Source organism: Equus quagga, chromosome 13 (genome assembly GCF_021613505.1).
Source record: "Equus quagga isolate Etosha38 chromosome 13, UCLA_HA_Equagga_1.0, whole genome shotgun sequence".
NCBI lineage: Eukaryota > Metazoa > Chordata > Mammalia > Perissodactyla > Equidae > Equus > Equus quagga.
The window spans coordinates 80,928,845-80,949,974 of NC_060279.1; the positions used below are offsets into that span (position 1 = coordinate 80,928,845).

Sequence of the window (21,130 nt, forward strand, 5' to 3'; positions counted from 1 at the left end):
AAGACACAGGAAAAAGACAGGGAGAGAAGGTGGCGATGACTGTGCACAACAGTGTGGTGGGTCAGATGGCTCACATGCGATGGGATCATCAGAGACACAGAGAAAGAAGACTGATGCCCTGACAGTTAGGCACAGAGGCTGTGACCTCCAGTTACAGACATGGACCCTGAAAGAGGAACAGGGATACAGAACTGTGAGGGAAGGCCAGGGAGCACGTTGACAGGACGCTGGCAACCACTGCGCCCACGGCACCAGGGGATCCTGGGGCGACAGAAAGGGTGGACTCAGTACAATAGCGTTTTACTGAGGCCACTGCAGGCCAGGTTTGTCTAAGTGCTGGGGCCCTGAGGAAATCAGACCATCCAAGCCCTGCAGGGCCCACAGTTGGCAAGGAGACAGTGCAGGGTGGAGCATGGTGGCTGCCTCTGGGAAGGTACCACAGTGCATTCGTTCAACAGACAGGGGTCAGGGCCTATTGCATCCTGTGTGCTGTGGATGCTGAGAATAAGACATGGCCCCTGCTCGTGGAAGCTCCCAGTGTCCTTGGGAAGCAGACTGTGAGCTCTGCAGGGAGTAAACACAACATGGCAGGAGGCGTGAGCAAGGTAAGGAGGTAACGCTCTGGAGCAGAGGCAGGCTGAAGTTGACTTGAGGAGGTGGGTACACTTTGGGGAGGAGATTTGAAACATCTTGGAGGAAAGCAGAGGGGAGGATTCCAGGCACAGGTAAGAAGGCACATAGGCAGGAAACAGTATGGCTTCTTTGGGAACCACATGCAGTTCCACGTGGCTGGTGGAGGGAAAGTAGGACCATGCAGGGAGGTGAGGCCAGGCACCATGTCACGAGCGATCATGAATGGCAGGGGAATATCCCAGGGGGCAGTACTTTGAAACCATGTTCATGTCACTGCACACCCAGAGAAATGACAATATTCATATGCACATATGAGGGTCACTGGAGAGGTTGCTTGGGGCCCAAAGCACCTTAGATCTTGGCAGACTTGTAACCCACTCAGGAATCTCTGCTGTAGGAGGTGACGCATCAGAGAGCCTTCCACTGTGGAGTGACACTATCAGATTTGAGTTGTAAAAAGAGCCTCCTGGAGGCCAGTGTGGAGAATGAAACAGCAGAGGGTGGGGAGTGGAGAATGAAGGCAGAAAGGGGTCAGGGAGGAGACTCCTGCGGGAATCCAGATGTGAGGCAATGAGGGCTCACATAAGCTCACGATAGTGAAGAAGATGGACTAGAGGTGAGTTTTAGGTAAAACCAACAGGGCTGATGATTCATGGGATGTTGAAGGAGGCAGGAGGGAGCAATGGAGGCCGCACAAGTGTCAAGCAGTGCCTTCACTTGAGACAGGGAGAACGTGAGAGACTGTGGGTCTGGAGAAGGCCTCACAGAAGAGACAGACCCACAAATCGGCCTTGGAGTCAGACATGAACAGGGGGAGTGAAAGAGGAGCTGTGAAGGCACAGAGGTGGGCGTGGGCAGGCATCCCTCCTGCGCTGAGCAGGAGAGGAACAGGCAAGAGCAGCCACATGGCAATGTGAAGCTGGAGCCCCTTTGCCCAGAGCATCTTGGGACCACAGAGTCCTGATAGAAACTTCATTCCGACTGGCCCTGCTCTGAGGCCTCCATCCGAGTCCTCAAAGGCAGAGTTGTTCCCAGACAGCCCCAGAGTCTGCCCTTAAGCACCTTATCATTTTGGAGGACTCACCGATCACCCACCCTATTCCTCTGGGCTCTTTCGGAACCGAGGGCTCCTCTCAGGTGTTGAGCCTCCACGGGAGGCTGTGCTGTGTCCCAGGGGCTCTCCAGTCACGGCAGCACCATGATGTGGATCCTCAGGTGGACCATGAGGGCCGAGCTGCGGCTGAAGGCCTTCCCGCAGTCGCGGCACTTGTACGGCTTCTCACCCGTGTGGGTCCTCTGGTGCTCGATGAGGGAGGAGCTCTGCGCAAAGGCCTTCGGACAAACCTGGCACTGATACGGCTTCTCTCCAGAGTGGATTCTCAGATGGCGGATAAGGGCCGAGCAGTCACTGAAGGCTCTCCCACAGGCATCGCACTTGTAGGGCTTCTCCCCCGTGTGGATGCGCTGGTGCTGGGTCAGGTGGGTGCTCTGGCTGAAGGCCTTGCCGCACTCATCACACTCGTAGGGCCGCTCCCCTGTGTGTACCCGCTGGTGCTGGGTGAGGTGGGTGCTTCGGCTGAAGGTTTTGCCACATTCCCCACATTTGTAGGGCTTCTCCCCAGTGTGGATCCTCTGGTGCTGGGTCAGGTGGGTGACCCGGCTGAAGGCCCTCCCGCACTCCTTACACTCGTGGGGCTTTGCCCCCGTGTGGACGACCTGGTGCTGGGCCAGGTGAGTGCTCCGGCTGAAGGCTTTGCCACACTCGCCACAGGTGTAGGGTGTCTTCCGAAAATGGCTCTTCCGGTGTGCCTCAAGGGCCGAGGGGCTCCGGAACAGTTTCCCACACCTGCCACACTTGGAGGACTTCCTCCCTGAGTCCGTGCATGGAGGCGCTGTCTTACAGCCGTCCGATGGATCGAATTTCTCTTCTGAAGGAGTCTTCTCTTGTGAAGTGAAGTCTGGCCACCTGTTGGGACTGTTCTCCAAGGCACCAGATTCACAGCTGGGTTGGTCTGTGGGGGTGTCCATGTGATGCCCTGAGGTTTCCCTGAAATCCATCTTGTGGGCAACTGACTTCGTCCAGACCTCCCCTGAGAGTCCTGCCCGCCTCTCGGAGCTGCTCTCAGCTTCGCAGGCATCACCAAAGACGGGTCCCAGGGAGTCACTGCCCACAAGGGTTTCGGTGGCCCTGTCTGACGCCTCTGACTCTTCCAAATCGCTCTGCTTGCAGCTGGCCTCGGAGAGCTCAGCTCCAGGATCCTGTCCTGAAACGACCGGAACCACAGCATCAGCACTCCTTCCCGCCCAGGCCACCCCTACTCTGCCAGGGGTCTGGCCTCACTCTGCATGGGGAGACGTGGCCACTCCTGACATTTGGCCCCATTTCCAAAGGAAAGTTTCTCATCTGGGGTCTTAGATGACAAAAGCACACAGGGCTGTCCTCCCACAGCATCAAAAACTGCATCACAGTTTCCGATCCGTGCCCCGTTCCCCCAAAACTCTCCATTCTTCAAAGCTCCTGATCTTGGCTCAAGTGTCAGAAGGAAAACCCTGAGGTTCAACTGAGCTGAAAGCGTGCGAGGCGCAAGGGGTCGGACAGCCGGGCGCCTGCGCACTTGCTCCCAGTGCAGCAGGGTGGCTCCGTCACCCCCGCCCCGCCCCGCCCTCCAGGCCACGGGGGCAGGTGCTCAGCCGGTACTGGCTGCATGAGGGGTCCTCCTGGGGGCCGGCGTGGGGACATTTCCCACAATAGACTCTATCTTGAACCCCGAGTAGACAACTGCCACTGCGGCAAGTGGCTGAAGCGCTCCCCCGCCCTGGCCTCCCGGAGCCCCGCTCTTCAGCAGGTGCTGTGCCGACTGATTGGGCTCTGGGCTGCCGGAGCCACGTCGCGTAGAGGGTAGAGGCCTGCCCACCCCTTGATGGCACACGGGCACGGGGGACGTGCAATCCTCATCGTTTGTGGGACAGATCTGGAAGGGGGGAGGGGCGGGATGACTGCCGCTCAAGTCCACAGTGCGCCCCCCTCCAGGGCCCTGGGCAATCTTGCCCTCCTCTGGGCCTCAGTTTCCCCATCTGTAGGAGAGGGATGCTATACTGCTCGCCTCCCAGGGCTGCTGGCCATCTTATCAGGCTCTTATCCTGTGCTTGGCTCCAGTGCAGCAGGTAACTTTTGTTGCCTCATTTCAGATTCACGCTGCTCTCAGGAGGCACAGCCACGACTGCACTTCAGACAAGGAAACTGAGACCCAGCTGAGGGAGGGTCTCGAGTAACTGGTACAAAATCACATGATTAGCTCAGAGAGGTTGAGGAACCTGTACAAGATCACGCAGTTAATTTGGTGGCCACGTTGGGATTTCAGCTCTAGCATCTCCTCCTCCTTGAGGTCCATAGTCTCCCCTCACTCCCCATCCTCCCCAGCCCCATGCTGGGCCCTGCCTCCCCCTTTCTTCCTCTATTCCAGAAAGATCCTACCCCCTTCTCTTCCCAGAATGCACTGGTACATATCACACCACCAGGCCCTGGCCCCACCATTCCCTCTGCCCGGACCACAGGCTCTTTCTTGTCATTTCAGCACTGTTTTCCCTTTTCTCTGAAGACTTTGTTGACCCTACAGGAGGATAGGACCACTCCCTCCCTCCCCAACCCTGTGACATGGGCCTGGGTGTAGCTGACGGGGCCAAGGGAGGGCACCTGACCAACCCCTTCCAGAAAGGTTTGTTTCTCAAGGAGCTGGACAAATTGTCCTAACAGCTACCGTTACTGCATGTCACTCTGTGCCAGGCAGCGTCCCACATGCTGCACAACTACTGCCTCGTTTATACCCCTCAGTGACACTGAGGTGCGTACTGCACCACAGTCCCCATTACTGACAGGGAAACTGTGGCACAGAGAGTCACATGGCCAGGAGGAGGCAGAGTGGTGGCTGCATCTCCCAGGGCTCAAGGATTCCTGCGTCTCCAGACTTCATGTTCCTCTAGCCCACACCTCCCTGGCACCTGGCACACCCCATCCCCACTTGCACCCCTGCTACTGTCAGGCTGGGCCCTTCTGGGAGAAGGCTTCACTCCTGCCCTACTATCCCAGGGCTGGGTCCTCCCTGCGTCCCATGGGACCTCCCCAGGCTGGGACATCTGTGTGGGTCTCACGACAGTGCCCACCCCAGCCTGGGGCAGGTCTGACCCACCCAGATCCTGAAGGCCAGCATGGAGAGGGCTCAGAGGGGGTGCATGGGGACACCTGGCGTCTCTGTCCCCACCCCACCTCAGGCATCTGGCCCCCTCATCTGATTCCAGCAGCTTCATTTTCCTTTGGGGAACTGCCCTTGCTCATGTCAGTCCTTGGGATGTGGACAGCCAAAGATAAGCACAAGACCCGGCCAGTTCAGGGGGCTCAGCCCAGGGGCCTTTCGCTGTTGTCCCCCTGGTGTTTCTACATTGTAAGACACAAGCCTGGCATTGCTGGACCAACTTTGTCCCCTTTGGAGAGAGAAGCTACCTAAGAACAAAGCTAATATAGGAAAGCCCAGTTCCCTGACAACAGAGTCCTGATGCTTTCCACCAGGCTCCAGGATACAGTCAAGAAGCCTCCCGACTCGCTTAGGTCAGTTTGAGCTGGGCTTTTGGTCTTTAGCAATCAGAACAGATCTGTTTAGCATGGCATGTAAGAGTTTGGGTGAGGTACAGATGTGAGAACAAGGGCGTGAGTGACCCCAAACTCAAACCCTGCACCCCCATGTTCCAGTCCAGGCTCTGCCCCAGTGTGCTGGGAACACCCACCCGTCGCTCTCCCTCACCTCTCTTGTCCAGTGCCTGAGTCAGATCCTCCACCAGCACGGCAGCCTCCTCGCCGCTCTTGGGACACTGGGCCCCCACCCAGGACTGAATCTTGGGGGGCAGTACGCCCAGGAACTGCTCCAGCACCAGCAGCTCCAGCATCTGCTCCTTGGAGTGCGCCTCAGGCTGCAGCCACTGGCGGCACAGTATGCGGAGCTGGGCCAGGGCCTCGTGTGGGTTGGATGCCTCCTCATAGCAGAAGTGCCGGAAGCGCAGACGTGCAGCCTCCGGGTGGGCAGTGTGGCCAAGGCTGGGTTCCTGGAGCTGGGAGAGGATAGCCTCCTCGTCCTCCACCTTCACTCGTAGGAAGCCATCCTGTTCCCAGGGCACGGGGTTCAGGGGGCTCTTGGGGATGGCCATCGGGCAGCAGCACCCCAGTGAGACACGAGATGACTGGAGCCTTGAAACTGGGTCTGCAGGAAGGTCAGAACTTTGTCATCGTGTGGAACTTGGGGCCCCGCCTCACACCTGCTGAGCAGGGCAGATGTGGGCTTGGGGCCTGTGAGATGTGACTCCCTCTCACAGAGACACAGGGGACCAAAGTAATGAGGACGGCGCCCACTCGTGTGGAGCACTGTTCTAAAGGCTCACATATAGGAACTCATTTAAAATTCACAACAGACTCGGGAGGGGGGAACTTTCTTCCCATTTTTTGCATATGAAAACAGACACAGAGGAGGCAAACATGTGCCCAGAGTTTCCCAGATAGTGAACAGATGAGCAGTTGCTGAGCTGCAAACCATGGCCGGTCGGCTTGAGGCGAGCTCCCCCAACAGAGCCGGCTCTCTCCTGCTCACACGTGCCGGGGGGGGGGGTGGAGCCACATGGTCACTCACTCACTTTATTTGCTAACTATTTTGTAGCTTTTGAGATGGGTACTTAGATGAGTGACTTTCAGCCTTTCTTCTTTTCTAGTACATATATTTAAGGGTAAAAATTTCCCTCGACACAGCTTCACAAGTGTGATGTTGCATCTTCATTATCATTTACTTTAAAATATTTTCTAATTTCTATTGTGGTTTCTTCCTGACTCATGGATTATTTAGAACTCTGCTGCTTCATTTCCAAAAAATTTGTAGTTTTCTAGTTATCTTATTATTGATTTCCAGATTAAGTCTGTTGTGCTCAGAAAATGTGCACTGGTCAATTTCAATCCTTTGAAATTTGCTGAGACTTGGTTTGTGACCCAATGTATGGTTAATTTTGGTCAACGTTCCACATACACTTAAAAATAACGCAAAGCTTTCTTAGATAAGTAACAAACAATAAAAGAGATAAACTGAACTTCATCAAAATTAAAAACTTTTGTGATTTGAAGGACACCATCAAGAAAGTGAAAAGGCAACCCATAGAATGGTAGAAAATATTTGCAAATCGTATATCTGGTAAGAGACCTATATGTAGAACAACTCCATAACAAAAAGAAAATCCAATTAAAGAATGAGCAGGGGCTGGCCCCGTGGCCGAGTGGTTAAGTTCGAGCACTCCGCTGCAGGCGGCCCAGTGTTTCGCTGGTTCGAATCCTGGGCACGGACATGGCACTGCCCATCAAACCACGCTGAGGCAGCGTCCCACATGCCACAACTAGAAGGACCCACAATGAAGAATATACAACTATGTACTGGGGGGCTTTGGGGAGAAAAAGGAAAAAAACAAAAATCTTTAAACAAACAAAAAAGAATGAGCAAAGGATTTGAATATACATTTCTCCAAAGAAGATATTCAAATGGCCAACAAGCACATGAAAAGATGCTCAACATCTTTAGCTACCAGAGAAATGTCAATCAAAACCACAGTAAGACAGCATTTTACACCTGCTAGGACAGCTATAATCAAAAAGACAGATAACAAGTGTTGGCTCTTGAGCCATGGCCTTGGGCACAGGGAGAAGTGAGTTAGTAAAACAAGACCACAACTTGCAGTTAAGCTGCGTTCTAGCTCCTAACTCCACCGTAAAGCTCACTGGAGCCTCTCATCACCTTGCCTTGCTATTATCCCCATGCCTCTCAGCCTTTGTCCCTTTTATTCTCCTGTCCTAAAATCCCTCTCTGCACCTGACTAATTTCTTCTAGTCCACCAGGCCCCACTTCAGTGGCTATCTTCTCCAAGAGCCGTCCCAGCACCTGGAAGTAGGCTATGTATCCTTTCAGGGCCCCGGGGCTCTCTTGCCCCAGCTCCGTGCTGTAACCATGTGTTTCCCCAGAGAGACCAGGCGGCTGGAGCCGCAGTGCCCAGGGCCCGACCCAGAGCAAGTGCACAGCACACAGGTGCTGAGCAAATGGAGGGACCAGGAAAGGCTGGGCATGGTGATCCACAGACATGGGGAATTGTACAGGGGAGGGGAACAAGGGTGGCAGGGACAATAAATGCAGCAACAGCTTCCAAGCTCCCTCTGCACCCCTGGAGCCCTGTTCTGGAAAATCCCTGATGACAGTCTCCGAGAAATATGTATGTGGGCCTACCTAGGCCCACCCCCAACATGCCGACCTCACCTCAGGTTGAGGTCCCTGCATCCACGACCACTCAACCAACTGAGCAGAATGGTCCTTCCGTTTCTCACTTCTCACTTGTATCAACCTGCTAACAACACCTACCTCAGGGGGTTGCTGCGAGGTTACCCAAGGCAATCCATGACAGGCATCCAGTACCAGCCTGGCACACAGCAAGCATGCGGTGAACACCCAATCCAATGCCTTCACAGCCCCTGCCAGACTTAAGCCTGCAGGTGCTGGGGGACATATCCACAAACCCAGCTGAGCGACCGCTGGTCACACAATGTCAGCTGCAGACATGGCAAAGCACAAATTTGCTGTCACATACTTGATAAACTCTCTGCAAATGACCCAAACTTCAGTCCCTCTGATAAAACCTCAGTCAATGACATAGTTATACATACACACCCTATCTCAGGCACAGTCTGTCAGCCATACCCTAAAATACACCCAGGCACACACCATTTCTCAGTGTCACTCACAGTCAGTCAAGAAAACACAGGCCTCACAGCATCTCCCTGACACAGTCGTTCATCATCTCGCCCAGTCAGATCCACAGAGCCTCCCAGACACACCCGAATCACACACAGGCATCACCCACCCTCTCACTCCCAATATCACACAACCCACCTACACAGTCTCAAACAACCATCTCCGTCGGCCGCACAGTGGGTCGGGTCAGACGCTCATCATGTCATTCGATTACACACTCCCAAGCTGGCAGTCAGAAGCACGCCCGAGATGAGTCAGACACACCATCTATCAGACACGTACACACAACTGGTCAGTCAGTTGGTCCACATTCAATCAGTTAGTTCTACACTTCGTCTGTCCCTCGGTCCCAGGCTCTGTCCGTCAGTCCGTCCAACACTAGACCCGTCGGTCTCGCGCTCACAGTCCGTCAGTCGGTCAATGCGCGGTTCGTCGTCAGCCCCTCACTCTCCGTCCGCGGGTCGGTCCTGTGCATCTCGCACCGGCCACCGCACCGTCGCGGCTTCGGGGCCTGCGGTGTTTCTCTCCCGCCCCAATCCCAGCGGGACCCACCTCGCCCCAGCAGCGGGCGGACACTTCCGGGAGCGGACTCGGAGGTGCGGGAGTGACCAACCCACCCGCGCGCCCGCTCACCGGTACCACAACTCCCATGATGCGCCGCGCTGCTCACTCGGCGCGCCTGCCCGCAGAGACCACAACTCCCAGCATGTCCCGCGTCTCACGCTCCACGGCCAGTGCGCCCCTCCTCTGGACTACAATTCCCAGAAGGCACCGCCCCCCAACCCCATACCTCGCCCACCACCCCCACCGCGCCCCGAGCATCCGGTGATACGCCGGGAGTTGTAGTCCGGGCGGGCGCACGGGCTGTGGGGACTGCGGCCTGGTCTTTGTGGGGCAGTGGTGGCGGTGAGTGGAGGCTGCAGCCGGAGGGTGGGCGGGAGGCAGAATTGTGCATGATGCGTGGGGGGGAGGGGTGTGTGAGGGGGGTGCGGCCTGAGGGTGCCGATGTGAGGGGTGTCAATGCTGTGTGAGGAATGTGGGTGCCGGTGTGAGGGGGTAAGGTGGGTGCCGGGGTGAGGGAGCGAGGGATGTGGGTGCCAGGGTGAGGGGGTGAGGGGTGCGGGTGCCGGTGTGAGAGGGTGAGGGGTGCGGATGCCGGGATGAGGGGATGGGGGTGTGTGTGAGGGGTGCAGGTGCCAGAGTGAGAGGGTGAGAGGTACGGGTGCTGGGGTGAGGGGTGCGCGTACTGGGGTGACGGTGAGGGGTGCATGTGCCTGGGTGAGGGGGTGAGAGGTGGGGGTAGCGGTGTGAGGGGGTGAGGGGTGCGGGTGCCTGGGTGAGGGGTGCGGGTGGCGATGTGAGGGCGGGAGGGGTGCAGGTGCCCAAGTGAGGGGGTGAGGGGTGTGTATTATGTGTGTAATGTGTGTGGCTCACTGACCGTGTACAGGTGATTCCACATGTCTATCGAGTGTGACTGTATGTGACCTGGAGGTTGGGCTGCGTGTGTCAGTCTGTGACCACCTGTGTGTGTGAAATCTGCGTGTCAGTCACCTTACATGATAATGGTGTAGCCGTGTGTGGCTGTCTAATGTATGAGAGTGTCTATGAGACAGGGACATGGAGGTGATGGGGAGCGGCTGGTACAGCATAGAGGTCTCAGACTCTGTGATTATACTGTATCTTGCTACAGTGACTGTGATTGTGATGATGGGTGGGATCGTGTGACACGGTGGATGCCAGGATGTGTGATTGTGAGAACATGTCCTCTGTGTGTGCATATGGGTGTGTGAGAGTCTCCAAGCAGGAGAGTCTGGTTGGGGGTCCAGGACAGGGAGGGTGGTGGCCCAGGCTGCATGCAGGTGTGGCCTAGAGGGAGGAGGTGCCGTGGGGGCCTGGCCCATGCCTCAGCCTGTGACCATGTCCCTTGCAGCTCCTCAGACACTTTCCTGCAGCCAGAATGAGTATGTTTTGTCTTCCTTCCACAGATCTGTACTGAGCGCCCAGTGTGGGCCTGCGCTGTTCCAGATCAGATTCTGCAGCGAGGAGGACAGGCATGGCCGGCCTCCGTGGAGCCAATGTTGTATGAGGAGGCAGATGGTTATCAAAGGAACAAGCCAGTTGCCTGAGGAGCTGGCATCTTAGCTGAACAGAGGGAAGGACTCAGGGAGAATGTTTCAGGTATACGGAGCACAAATTCCAAGGCCCTGAGGTGGCTACAGGCAAGGAAACCCAGCTGGAGTTCATTGAGGGAAGAAGATGGAAGAGGACAGGGTCAGAAAGGGGAGGCCTGTGGGGGCAGATCTTGCAGGGCTTATAGGCCAAGTATGGACTTGGACTTCTACCCTGAGAGAGGTGGGAGCCATGGGAGGCCTTTGAGCAGTGGACAGCTCTTTGTAGGACTCCTCTAGCTGTTACAGGGGAAGACTGTTGGGATGAGGGTAAAGGCAGGGAGACCCAGGAGGTGAATGCTGCTGGAGTCCTGGTGAGCGGAGCAGGGCAGATCTGTGTGGTGGAGGTAGAGGTAGAGGTGCTGGTAAGTAGTCACATATGGATCTGTTTTAAAGGTGGAGCTGACAGGGTTGATGGGTTGAGCTGCAGTCCAAGGGGAGAGCAAGGCTGGCCTGGAGCCTGAAGGTAGATCATGATCACCACGGGTATATTAGTTCTCTAGGGCTGCCATAACAAAATACCACAGACTGGAGCTTAAACAGCAGATGTTTATTCTCACAGTTCTGGAGGCTGGAAGTCCAAGGTCAAGGTGTCGGCAGTTTTGGTTTCTCCTGAGGTCTCTCTCCTTGGTTTGTAGGATAGCTGCCTTCTTGTTGTGTCCTCACATAGCCTTTCCTCGTTGTGAGCATGCCCCTGGTGTCGCTCCCTCTTCTTATGAGGACACCAGTCCCGTTGGGTTAGGGCCCATCTATGTGACCTCATTTAATCCTAAATACCTCTTTAAAGGCCATATCTACAAATACAGTCATATTCTGAGAGGTACTGGGGGTTAGGATGTTAACATATGAATTTGAGGGCACACAATTCAGTCCATAATGGGGTGAAAGGGCATTAGTGTGAGTGTGGGGATATTGTCTGGAAGTCTCTAGAGGAGGAGAGGGGAGAGAGAGGGCAGCAGCTGGAGGAGACTCAGGTGCCAGGGAGAGCAAGAAGGAAGAGCTGGATTGACAGTTAACAGGTATGGGATGACTTGGAAAGTCAGTGGAGGCTTTTGTTAGTGCCTTCTTCTCTGCCCAGATTGTGAGTCTGTGCTCTTAGCACTGGGAGGAGTCCTGGCCTCTCCATAGCCTGAGGCTGGGGCATCCATGGTGCTTAGCACAGGGCCAGGCACCAAGAAAAGTTTGCTGAAAAATGAATGAATGAACAAATGGCAGACCAACAGACTATGCTTGCTCGAGCTGGAGCTGCTCTGCTGGATTCTCACTTACCTCCCACACCCACTGTAGCCCTTCCACTCCCTACCCCAGCCCTCAGAAGGCCCTTTTTGTGCTTATTCTCTGACTCTTCAACCAGTGCTCTAGGCTGCTGGGCTCTCCTGAGTAGATTCCCCGCCCCGCTTCTCTGCCTCGTGTGTCTTTCTCATCCTCTCCCCAGGTTTCAAACCTCATCTTTTTCAGGGAGTCTTCATTTTAATTTGGCAGTTGTATCAGTCAGCTATTGCTCTATAACAAATAGTTACAACAGTTCAGTGGCTCAGAGCTATAAGTGCTTATTTCTCTCATGATTCTGAGGGTTGGCCGATCTGGGATGAGCTCAGCTCCAGGCTCCAAGTTGGGTCCACCTGTGCTGCACTTGTGTTGCAGGGCTCACAGGGCAAATTCATCTCATACTGGTGGCAGAGATGCCAATGGGATTGAGGCCTAGGCTCAGGACTGACGTATTTGCAGTTCCACTCAGATTCTATTGGCCAAAGTAAGTCACAGGGCCACACCCAAAGTCAAGGAAGGGACATCTTTGCTGCCTTTAGTGGGAGAAACCACAAATATGGCCAAGGGTATGTACACAAAGAGGGGTGAAGAATCAAGCCAGTAATTCCATCTGCTTCATCAATCCTTTTGATTTCTTTTCTTCCAGGGTGAAGTCAACAAATCAACATTTGTCATCTTGGTTTTTTTCAGTTCAAGGAAAGTGAGCACAGGGCATATCCAAAGACTTGCCACAACCCCTCACGGGGATGGTAATGGAAGTCATCAGAGAAGACATTTCATGTGGCTCTGCCTTCCCAGACTGGTGCTCCTGAGGCCTGCTCAAGGAACCAGAACAGAAGTTCTGCTGGAGATGTGGAGGAACATTTGCTTTTCTGGGAAGAAGATTTAAAGCAACAGTCAGTTCCTGACATGGAAACTCCTAGTGTGGGGAGAGGCTGTGGAGGCAGTGAAGTTGTGAGAAGTGTCAGGATACCTTCCAGCCCTATCAAACAAGAGAGTGTTGCTGTGGAGAAGAAACCGCACATGTTAGTTGCACATGGAGGGAGCTTTGAGCAAGTTCCAGGGCCAGCTGTGTTGTAGGCAGCCTGTGTGAACAGGATACCCTGAAGGTGCAGCTTCTGTGGGAAGAGTTTCAAGCAGCACTTGGCCCTCAGTGTGCACGAGAGGACTCACACGGGGAAAAGCCCTATCCATGCAGCACCTGTGTGAAAGTCTTTTGGTGCTAGTCCAACCTCACTGTGCACCAGAGGATCCACACTGGAGCGAAATCCTACGAATGCCAGGAGTGTGCGAAAGTCTTCATTCAGAACTCCACACTCACACTGCACCAGAGGACCTACACCAGAGAGAAGCCACACAAATGCAGGGAGTGGAGCAAGGCCTTCCAGGGAAGTTCAGACCTGTGGAAACACCAGCAGATTCACACAGGGGAGAAGCACTATGAGTGTCAGGAGTGTGGGAAAGCCTTCAGGTGGAGCTAGCCCCACATCTGCCATCAGAGGATGCACAGTGGTGAGAGACCATATGCGTGTGGCTGGCGCAGCAAGGCCTTCATCCAGAGCTCACAGCTTAGCCAGCACCAGCAGAGTCACATGGGTAAGAAGCCTATGAGTGCCCAGAGTGCAGCAAGGCCTTCAGCCTGAGCACCTACCTTGCTGAGCACTAGTGGATCCACATGGGCGAGAAGCCCTGTGCCTCCCTGAAGTGCGGCAAGGCCTTCATCCAGCGCTAACACCTCAGCCAGTACCAGCGCACCCACACGGGTGAGAAGCCATACATGTGTGTTGAGTGGCAAGGCCTTCCACTACAGTTCATTTCTCCTCCAGCACCAGAAGCTCCACCCCAGGGAATAGCCCTGGTGGCTGTGCTCTCACCATGTCCTATGTCACCTCTCACCATCCTGAAGGCCTGAGGCAGCACATCACCCTCGTCCTGTACCTCACAGGCTCTCATTGCTTCTCTCCCCTATGCTGGGCTTTCCCCCCTCACCTGCTCCTTTTTCCATTTTCTTTCCCTTTAAAAGTTTTTAACATTTTTTTTAGCTGTAATTCACATACCTTAAGTTCATCCTTCTAAAGTGTACAATTCAGTGGTTTTTAGTATAGTCACAAGGTTATGCAACCATCAGCACTGTCTAATTCCAGAACACTTTTATCACCCCAAAAAGAAACTCCATACCCTTTAGCACTCTCTATTCTCCCTGTCCCCCCAGCCCCTGACACCCAGTCATCTGCTTTCTGCCTCTGTGGATTTGCCTGTTCTAGATATTTTGTGTAAATGATCCCTTTGCATTTTCTGTCCATCAGTAGATACACCCCAGGTGTCCTAATCCAAGGAATCCTTTGCTTTCCCCAACCAACCTCATCTCATCCATCAAACACTGGGCTGGGCTTTGGCCTGTGGGCAGCACTGGTTGCCTTCATTTCCTTGGGTCTTGGGCTTCCTTGTGGGTTTCTGCCTTCTGCTGTCATACTTCTTTTTTTTTTTAAAGATTGGCACCTGAGCTAACAACTGTTGCCAATCTCCTTTTTTTTTTCTCCCCAAATCTCCCCAGTACATAGTTGTATATTTTTAGTTGTGTGTCCTTCTAGTTGTGGCATGTGGGACACTGCCTCAACATGGCCTAATGAGTGGTGCCATGTCTGCGCCCAGGACCCAAACCCTGGGCTGCTGAAGCGGAGCGCGAGAATTTAACCACTCGGCCACAGGGCCAGCCCCCTGCTGTCACACTTCTGTTGTGGAAGGCAGAGCCCCAAGATGCCCACCCCCAATAATCGCAACAATAAACCAGATCTTCATCGAGCCCCTATTGTGCACCAGACACTCGCTGGGCAGTGTCTGTTAATCCTGATTGCCAACTCTGCCTGTGACCTTCTCCCTTTCTGCACCACCAAAGCCTTTATCTCTGGCAGCTCCTACTTCCTAGCCCCCAGCTCTGCCCCCTCTGCCAAGCCCAGCTTCACATCACCAATGTCTCCCTGCATATTTGCCTTGACACCTCTCTGCCTCCAAGTAGAACTTGCCTCCCCATCCACCCACCAGTGAAGGGAGCCCCAGATTTTCCTGGTTTCTGTTTTATCACTTTCCAAACCATCATTCTTCCTGTTTTCCAGCTGGTGCAGTTGGCGCTACACAACTGGTCTGGTTTGTATCTAGAAAGGCTGTATTAGTTTCCTATGGCTGCTGTAACGAATTACCACAAATGTCGTGATTTATAACAACAAAAATGTTACATTTCCTGAGGTCAGAAGTCCAAAATGGTTCTCACTGGGCTAACGTGACCACGTTGACAGGGCTGGTTCCTTCCAGGGTTACTTGTAAGGGAGAATCCATTTTCTTGCCTCTTCCACCGTCTAGAGGCTGTCTCCACATTCCTTTTTCTGTTCCCTGCCTCACTGTCATCACATCTTCTCTGACTCTGGCCTTGCTGCCTCTTTCTTTCACTTAAAGACCCTTATGATTACACTGGACCCACCTGGTAATCCAGGATACTCTCCCCATCTGCAAATTCCCTTTTGCATGTAAAGTCACATATTTACAGGTTCTGAGGATTAGGATGTGGACATCTTTGAGTGTGGAGAGGGGAGGCATTATTCTGCCTATCACAGATCCTAATTTCATTGGTCTAGGATTTGGCCTGGGCATCCAGATTTATAAAAGTATCAAGGCAATTCTAAAGATTTTATTTTTTTCCTTTTTCTCCCCAAAGCCCCCCGGTACATAGTTGTATATTCTTAGTTGTGGGTCCTTCTAGTTGTGGCATGTGGGACGCCGCCTCAGCGTGGCTTGATGAGCAGTGCCATGTCCGTGCCCAGGATTTGAACTGACGAAACACTGGGCCGCCTGCAGTGGAGCACGCGAACTTAACTACTTGGCCACGGGGCCGGCCCCTGAAGGCAATTCTAATGTGCAGACAAGGCTGAGGACCACTGGCTAAGAAACAGCACGATGCAACAGGAAGCACAGTCTATGGAGAGGGTTCCGGCCCATCTCAGTTCCTAGTCCCACCTCTCACTCTCTTACTTGAGCAAATGACTTCACTTCTCTGGCCCTCTACTTCCTTCTCTGTATCATGGAGATAATAAACCCTCCCCTCTTCACAGCTGATCATGATACCCTCTGCTTCCCCATGTCCATGGTGGAAGGCAAAATTGTGCCTGCTCAGACACAGCCACACACTTAACACTCACACAGACACACAGATGCACAGACATACAGACCCACATAAAGACACACAGACACACAAATACTAAAGTGGTATCCAGGGGGCCGGCCCGGTGATGCAGTGGTTAAGTTCACATGCTCTGCTTCTCAGTGGCCCGGGGTTCACCGGTTCGGATCCTGGGTGTGGACATGGCACTGCTTGGCATGCCATGTTGTGGTAGGTGTCCCACATATAAAGTAGAGGAAGATGGGCACGGATGTTAGCTCAGGGCCAGGCTTCCTCAGCAAAAAGAGGAGGACTGGCAGTAGTTAGCTCAGGGCTGATCTTCCTAAAAAATAAATAAATAAGTAAATTGGTATCCAGGATATATAAAGAATTCTTACAACTCAACAATAACAAAAAAACACAACCCAATTTAAAAATGAGCAAAGATTTAGTAGACATTTCTCCAAAGAAAATATACAAATGGCCACTAAGCATATAAGTAGATGCTCAACATCCTTTGTCATCAGGGAAATGGAAATCAAAACCATGCTGTGATGCCACTTCCCACCCAGTAGGATGGCAGTGATCAGAAAGACAGGTAACAGCAGGTGTTGGCAGGGATGTGGGAAAATTGAACCCTCATGCATTGCTGGTGGGAATGGAAAATGATGCAGCCACTGTGGTTTAACTTTTTGTTAAACATAAGAGTTACCTTATGACCCAGCAATTGCAAGGAAATGAAAAAATATATCCACACAAAATCTTGTACAGAAATGTTCATAGCAGCATTTTTCATAACAGCCCCAAACTGGAAACAACGCAAATGTCCATCAACTGATGAATGGATAAACAAAATGTGGTCTAGCCATACAATGGAATATTACTTGGTCACAGAAAGGAACTCAGTGCTGATACATGGATGAACTTGAAAACATTATGTTCAAAGCAGCCAGACACAAAAGGTCACATATTCTAAGATTCCATTTATATGAAATATCCAGGAAAGGCAAATCCATAGAGACAAAGTAGATTAGTGGTTGCCAGAGGCTTAGAGGAGGTGAATAGGGACTGACTGCTAATGGGTATGGGGTTTCTTTTGGGGGTGATGAAGATGTTCTGAAATTAGTGGTAATGGTTGTTCATCTTAGTGAATATACTGAAAACCACTGAATTGTACACTTTAGAAGGGTGAACTTATGGTATGTGAATTTTAAATAAAGCTCTTATAAAGAAGCAGACATAGACACACACCTACGGACACACAGAGACAGATACAGAGACACACATACACTCCCACCCAGAGGTAGGCTCCCCCACCGCCCAGCCTCTGCATGGAGGACCCAGCAGCTGCCTCTCAGCCCTGGATTCCATCCCAGAGACCTTCTTAGCACCCCACCACTGTGCAAGTCAGCAGAACCCCACACTCTTGGGGCTCCTTAGTGAGAGGCCCAGATGCTCCCACTGCCAGGTAACTGCTGTGGCATCCTTGGTAGGCTGCCCTGGGAAATGTGTAAGTGTGGGAATGAGTATGTGTGTGTGTTGTTAAAGAAAAAATTACCCAGAGTTAGACAGGAGTTAAAGCAGTAAAAGCATTTTATTAAGAAAAACTATTGCAATCGGGGAAAAAGAGACCTCAGTGTAGAACTGGGCTTACCTCTGAATACAGCATGGACAAGTGGGAATTTATAGCCAAGAAGCAGGGTGGGGGTCAATGGGTAGAAGATTACTAAGAGGAAGCCTCAGGGGTGAGGGGATTCTGACAGGATTCTTGCTGAAGGCAGGCCAGAGTGATCAGATATCACCTGGGGGGGTGGGGATGAGGAACTGGAGTAGATAACTGAGGGTGATCAGATGTGGAGGATGGGAGAGTCTTGCTAAACTGATTTAAGATTTCTGCTAAAACTGGACTCTAAGGAAGGCCCCAGAACCCCAGGGTTTGAGGCCTAGTCAAAAAGAGCTCAGAAGAGCCTGACTAGTTTGGTCATGGAGAGAATCTTTGTCAGGGTGCGAGTGTGTGATGGTGTGTGTGTGTGCACCTGTGTGTGTATGATGGCGTATGAGTGCAGACGCACACCCCAGGTCACAGGCTGCAGCCTGCCAGGGAACCAGCCCAAGGGGTGAAGTGAGAGCCCTGAGGCCCTGTGGACTCCTCTCGCCTCCTGCCCCAGGACTGTCTGCCTGAGCCCGGACGCCCGCAGGACCCACAGCCTGAGGTCCAGCCTCTGCTTCCTGCAGCCAGTGCCCACAGCTGCCCTGCCCTCCACGCAGGGTCTGGGCAGCGCTCCGCACACTGGCATTTGGTATGAGACACATGGAAGAACGACAGTAAGAGCTAAAGAACTTGAAGGCCCTCTGGCCTTATGGGAGGAATGAACCACCCCAGAAACATCCTCTGGCTAGGCCCCTGCTCCATGTAGCACTATGTCAGCCTCTGCCCTGACCCTCAGGTCAGAAAACCTCAGGTCCTCCCCATCTGAAAGCTCCTGCCCCTACAACTGCGGCCTTCTGCCACGCTCCTGCAGCGTCACCCGCACTTGTCGTCAGCTGCACTCAGTCACTCAACCACAGCCAACCTGTGACCACACCCACCTCCCTCGGGCAGAGGCTGCTTCCTGGCAGAATAACACACTGGACGGGGGCCCTGGTACACGTTTCCTCTACAAGTTAGTATGTTAAATCCTTGCAGGCATCATCACCACTCCCATTTTACAGACTAGGAAGGTGAGGCACAGAGAAGACCCAGAGCTCAGCTGGGCAGTGCTGGGCTTCAAATTCATGGAGCTGGAGGCAGCTGTTTCTTATGCCTGACCACCCCTCAGGAAGGAAGCTGAGGGCTGGCAGTGTCACATCTCTCCTCATCTCAACCTTGCTGCCAGGACATTTTTACAAAGGCTGAGTTTGTGGCCCATGACAAGCTACAGGGGTGTGTGGTATAGCCAGCACACCCTGCCCCATCCATGCCATGTGGTGCCTCAGAGGCCCAACAGCTGCCTGGTTCTTCCTGCCTCTCGGCCTGGTTTCTGGGGCACTCATGGGGTGCTCTCCCAAATGTCCACTCCCCCTGCACCCCTGATGGTCTTGCCCCTGCAAAACTGAGTTGCCTCTTCTGCTGAGAAACTCCTGAGCATCCCGACCAACACCACTTCTGTCGACTGACACTTCTCCCTCTTGTGTTACAGTAGCTGTGGCCCTCAGCCGGGTAAGGAGGCATTCCCGGGCTGCAGTGTGCTGGCTCATTGTGCAGTAAAGGGTTAACTCAGCAGAATTAGGGTGCCCAAACTCTGCACATTGCAAAGAATGGATTGGCCCCTGATCAGCTCCTGAGACCCTCCCGCCCTTGGAATATCCTGCCTGATAAGAGTGTCTTTGTTTACTGGGGGCCTTGGGCCATACCAGATAGTCTGTGCCAACAGTGTGATTTATGATGGGGACCTTGGGTCACACTGCATCAGGTTGACCTCTGAGAGAGCTGGAGGCTGAGTAAGGTCAGTCATGCAAGCAGTCCACATCTATGTGACCAACCCCCATAAAATCACCAGGCCTGGGTGAGTTCCCTGGTTGGCAATACTCCACGTGTACTGTCAGTTGCTACTGCGAGAATTAAGCTGTCTGTACAATTCCACTGGGAGAGGACAACTGGAAGCTTGCACCTGGTCTCCTAGATTCCAGCCTGTGCACCCTTTACCTTTGTGATTATAACCTGTATCCTGTCACTGCAAGAAGCCATTAAGAGTCTATCACTTATTCTGAGTTCTGTGAGTCCTTCTAGTGAGTCCTCAAATCTGAAGGTGGTCTTAGGGACCCCTCAGTTGTCATTTTGTATTCAGTGTCTCACTGGTTCACTCACTCATTTCCTGTCTACTTTGGCCCTATATGTGCCAGGTAATCGGGATACAGAGGCACCTGAGACATGAGTGTGTGCTAAAGGGGCTCCTGGTCCAAGGCGGCTCTGGACAAGGACAGGGACAATGGCAACGCAATGTATGCGCTGCTGTGGGGACAGGAAGAGAGGACAGGCTTCTGATTCAGCCAGGGAGGAGTCACCCTGGAGCTGATGCTGAGGACATGAAACCAGAACAAGCTGGGTTGTCCAAGGAAAAGGGAAAAGGTAGGTTTGGTCAACACAGGCTGCCCATGGGACATGGGGAATGAGCCTGGAAAGGCGGGCTATGGTGGATGAGGCGACAGAGAACCCCTGAGTGAAGTTGCAGGGAACAGTGAAAGGCTCACCCATCACAGGAACAAATGTGTGTCTTCTAGCAGGAATTTAACCAACATCTGGCCTGAGCAATGGCTGCCCAGCTCCTACTTTGCCTTTGCCTCAAGTCAGCCAAATGGCCTCACTTGCTTCTTCAGGTGGGACCCGATCATCCCACTGTCTCTCATTCTCAAGGGAACTTAATATTCTAGAACTGCCTTCTCACAGACCTCTGGGGGTCTGCTGAAAGGGAAGGAGGCCCTTTTGCCACTCTGTCCTTACCTGCCAAGTCTAGTGTCTTCATCCTGAAAAGTGAGTGGCTTCTAGTGGGGGGCCTTGAGCATGTGGTTTAACCTCTCAAAGTCTCAGCAACTTCATCTTTGAAGTGGGGATAAAAACACCTGTGTTCCAGGGCTGCTGAGAGGACAAAATGGGACAGTGTGTGTAAGTGCTCAGAAAGTGTGCAATTTTATGCTAAGATCACTCTCTGGCTTTAATGAAGTCCTCATGCTGAAGTGGAGGAATGACATAGAGTTTTCTTTCTAAAGAGCTGGACTTGGTGACACACCACCGCATTTTTGAATAGAGAGCTTACTTTTTGAGGGGGGAAAACAAAACCAAGTGGCCTGAGTTAATACAAGGCACCAACGACTGAAAAGCATCTTTTTCCTTAAAGATTGGCACCTGAGCTAACAACTGTGGCCAATCTTTTCTTTTTCCCTGCTTTATCTCCCCAAATCCCCCCTGGTACATAGTTGTATATCTTAGTTGCAGGTCCCTCTAGTTGTGGCATGTGGGACGCTGCCTCAACGTGGCCTGATGAGCAGTGCCATGTCTGCGCCCAGGATCCGAACCAGCGAAACCCTGCGCAGCCGCAGCGGAGCACGTGAAC

General features: G+C 53.0%; 1 protein-coding gene and 1 long non-coding RNA gene across 7 annotated transcripts; one reads left to right on the forward strand and one right to left on the reverse strand.

Moving 5' to 3' along the window:
* Positions 1-283: 283 nt before the first annotated feature.
* Positions 284-9,081, reverse strand: ZSCAN22 (zinc finger and SCAN domain containing 22). 5 transcript variants are annotated; one of them, XM_046680624.1, is made up of 4 exons: positions 9,006-9,081; positions 8,064-8,251; positions 5,430-5,882; positions 284-2,897 (listed from the first exon to the last, which is right to left on the reverse strand). In XM_046680624.1, exons 3-4 carry the CDS (start codon positions 5,827-5,829, stop codon positions 1,819-1,821), a joined length of 1,479 nt encoding a protein of 492 aa, XP_046536580.1. In that variant the 5' UTR covers positions 5,830-5,882; positions 8,064-8,251; positions 9,006-9,081; the 3' UTR covers positions 284-1,818. The 5 variants fall into 5 exon arrangements, with proteins under 5 accessions (XP_046536580.1, XP_046536579.1, XP_046536582.1 ...); XM_046680623.1 differs by lacking the exon at positions 9,006-9,081 and adding an exon at positions 8,857-8,986; XM_046680626.1 differs by lacking the exon at positions 9,006-9,081 and adding an exon at positions 8,901-8,965.
* A 223-nt stretch (positions 9,082-9,304) lies between these two features.
* On the forward strand, positions 9,305-14,428 carry LOC124249568 (uncharacterized). 2 transcript variants are annotated; one of them, XR_006891422.1, is made up of 3 exons: positions 9,305-9,359; positions 10,439-10,631; positions 12,537-14,428. It is a non-coding gene; the product is annotated as an uncharacterized LOC124249568 (long non-coding RNA). The 2 variants fall into 2 exon arrangements; XR_006891423.1 differs by having other exon boundaries at positions 9,310-9,383.
* The last annotated feature ends 6,702 nt before the right edge of the window (positions 14,429-21,130 follow it).

Excerpts from the sequence above, each read along its gene's own strand:
- ZSCAN22 (XM_046680624.1), bottom strand. The coding sequence starts at position 5,829 with ATGGCCATCCCCAAGAGCCCCCTGAACCCCGTGCCCTGGGAACAGGAT. Across the intron at positions 2,898-5,429 it reads TCAGGCACTGGACAAGAGAG|GACAGGATCCTGGAGCTGAG; the intron begins GTGAGGGAGAGC and ends CGGTCGTTTCAG.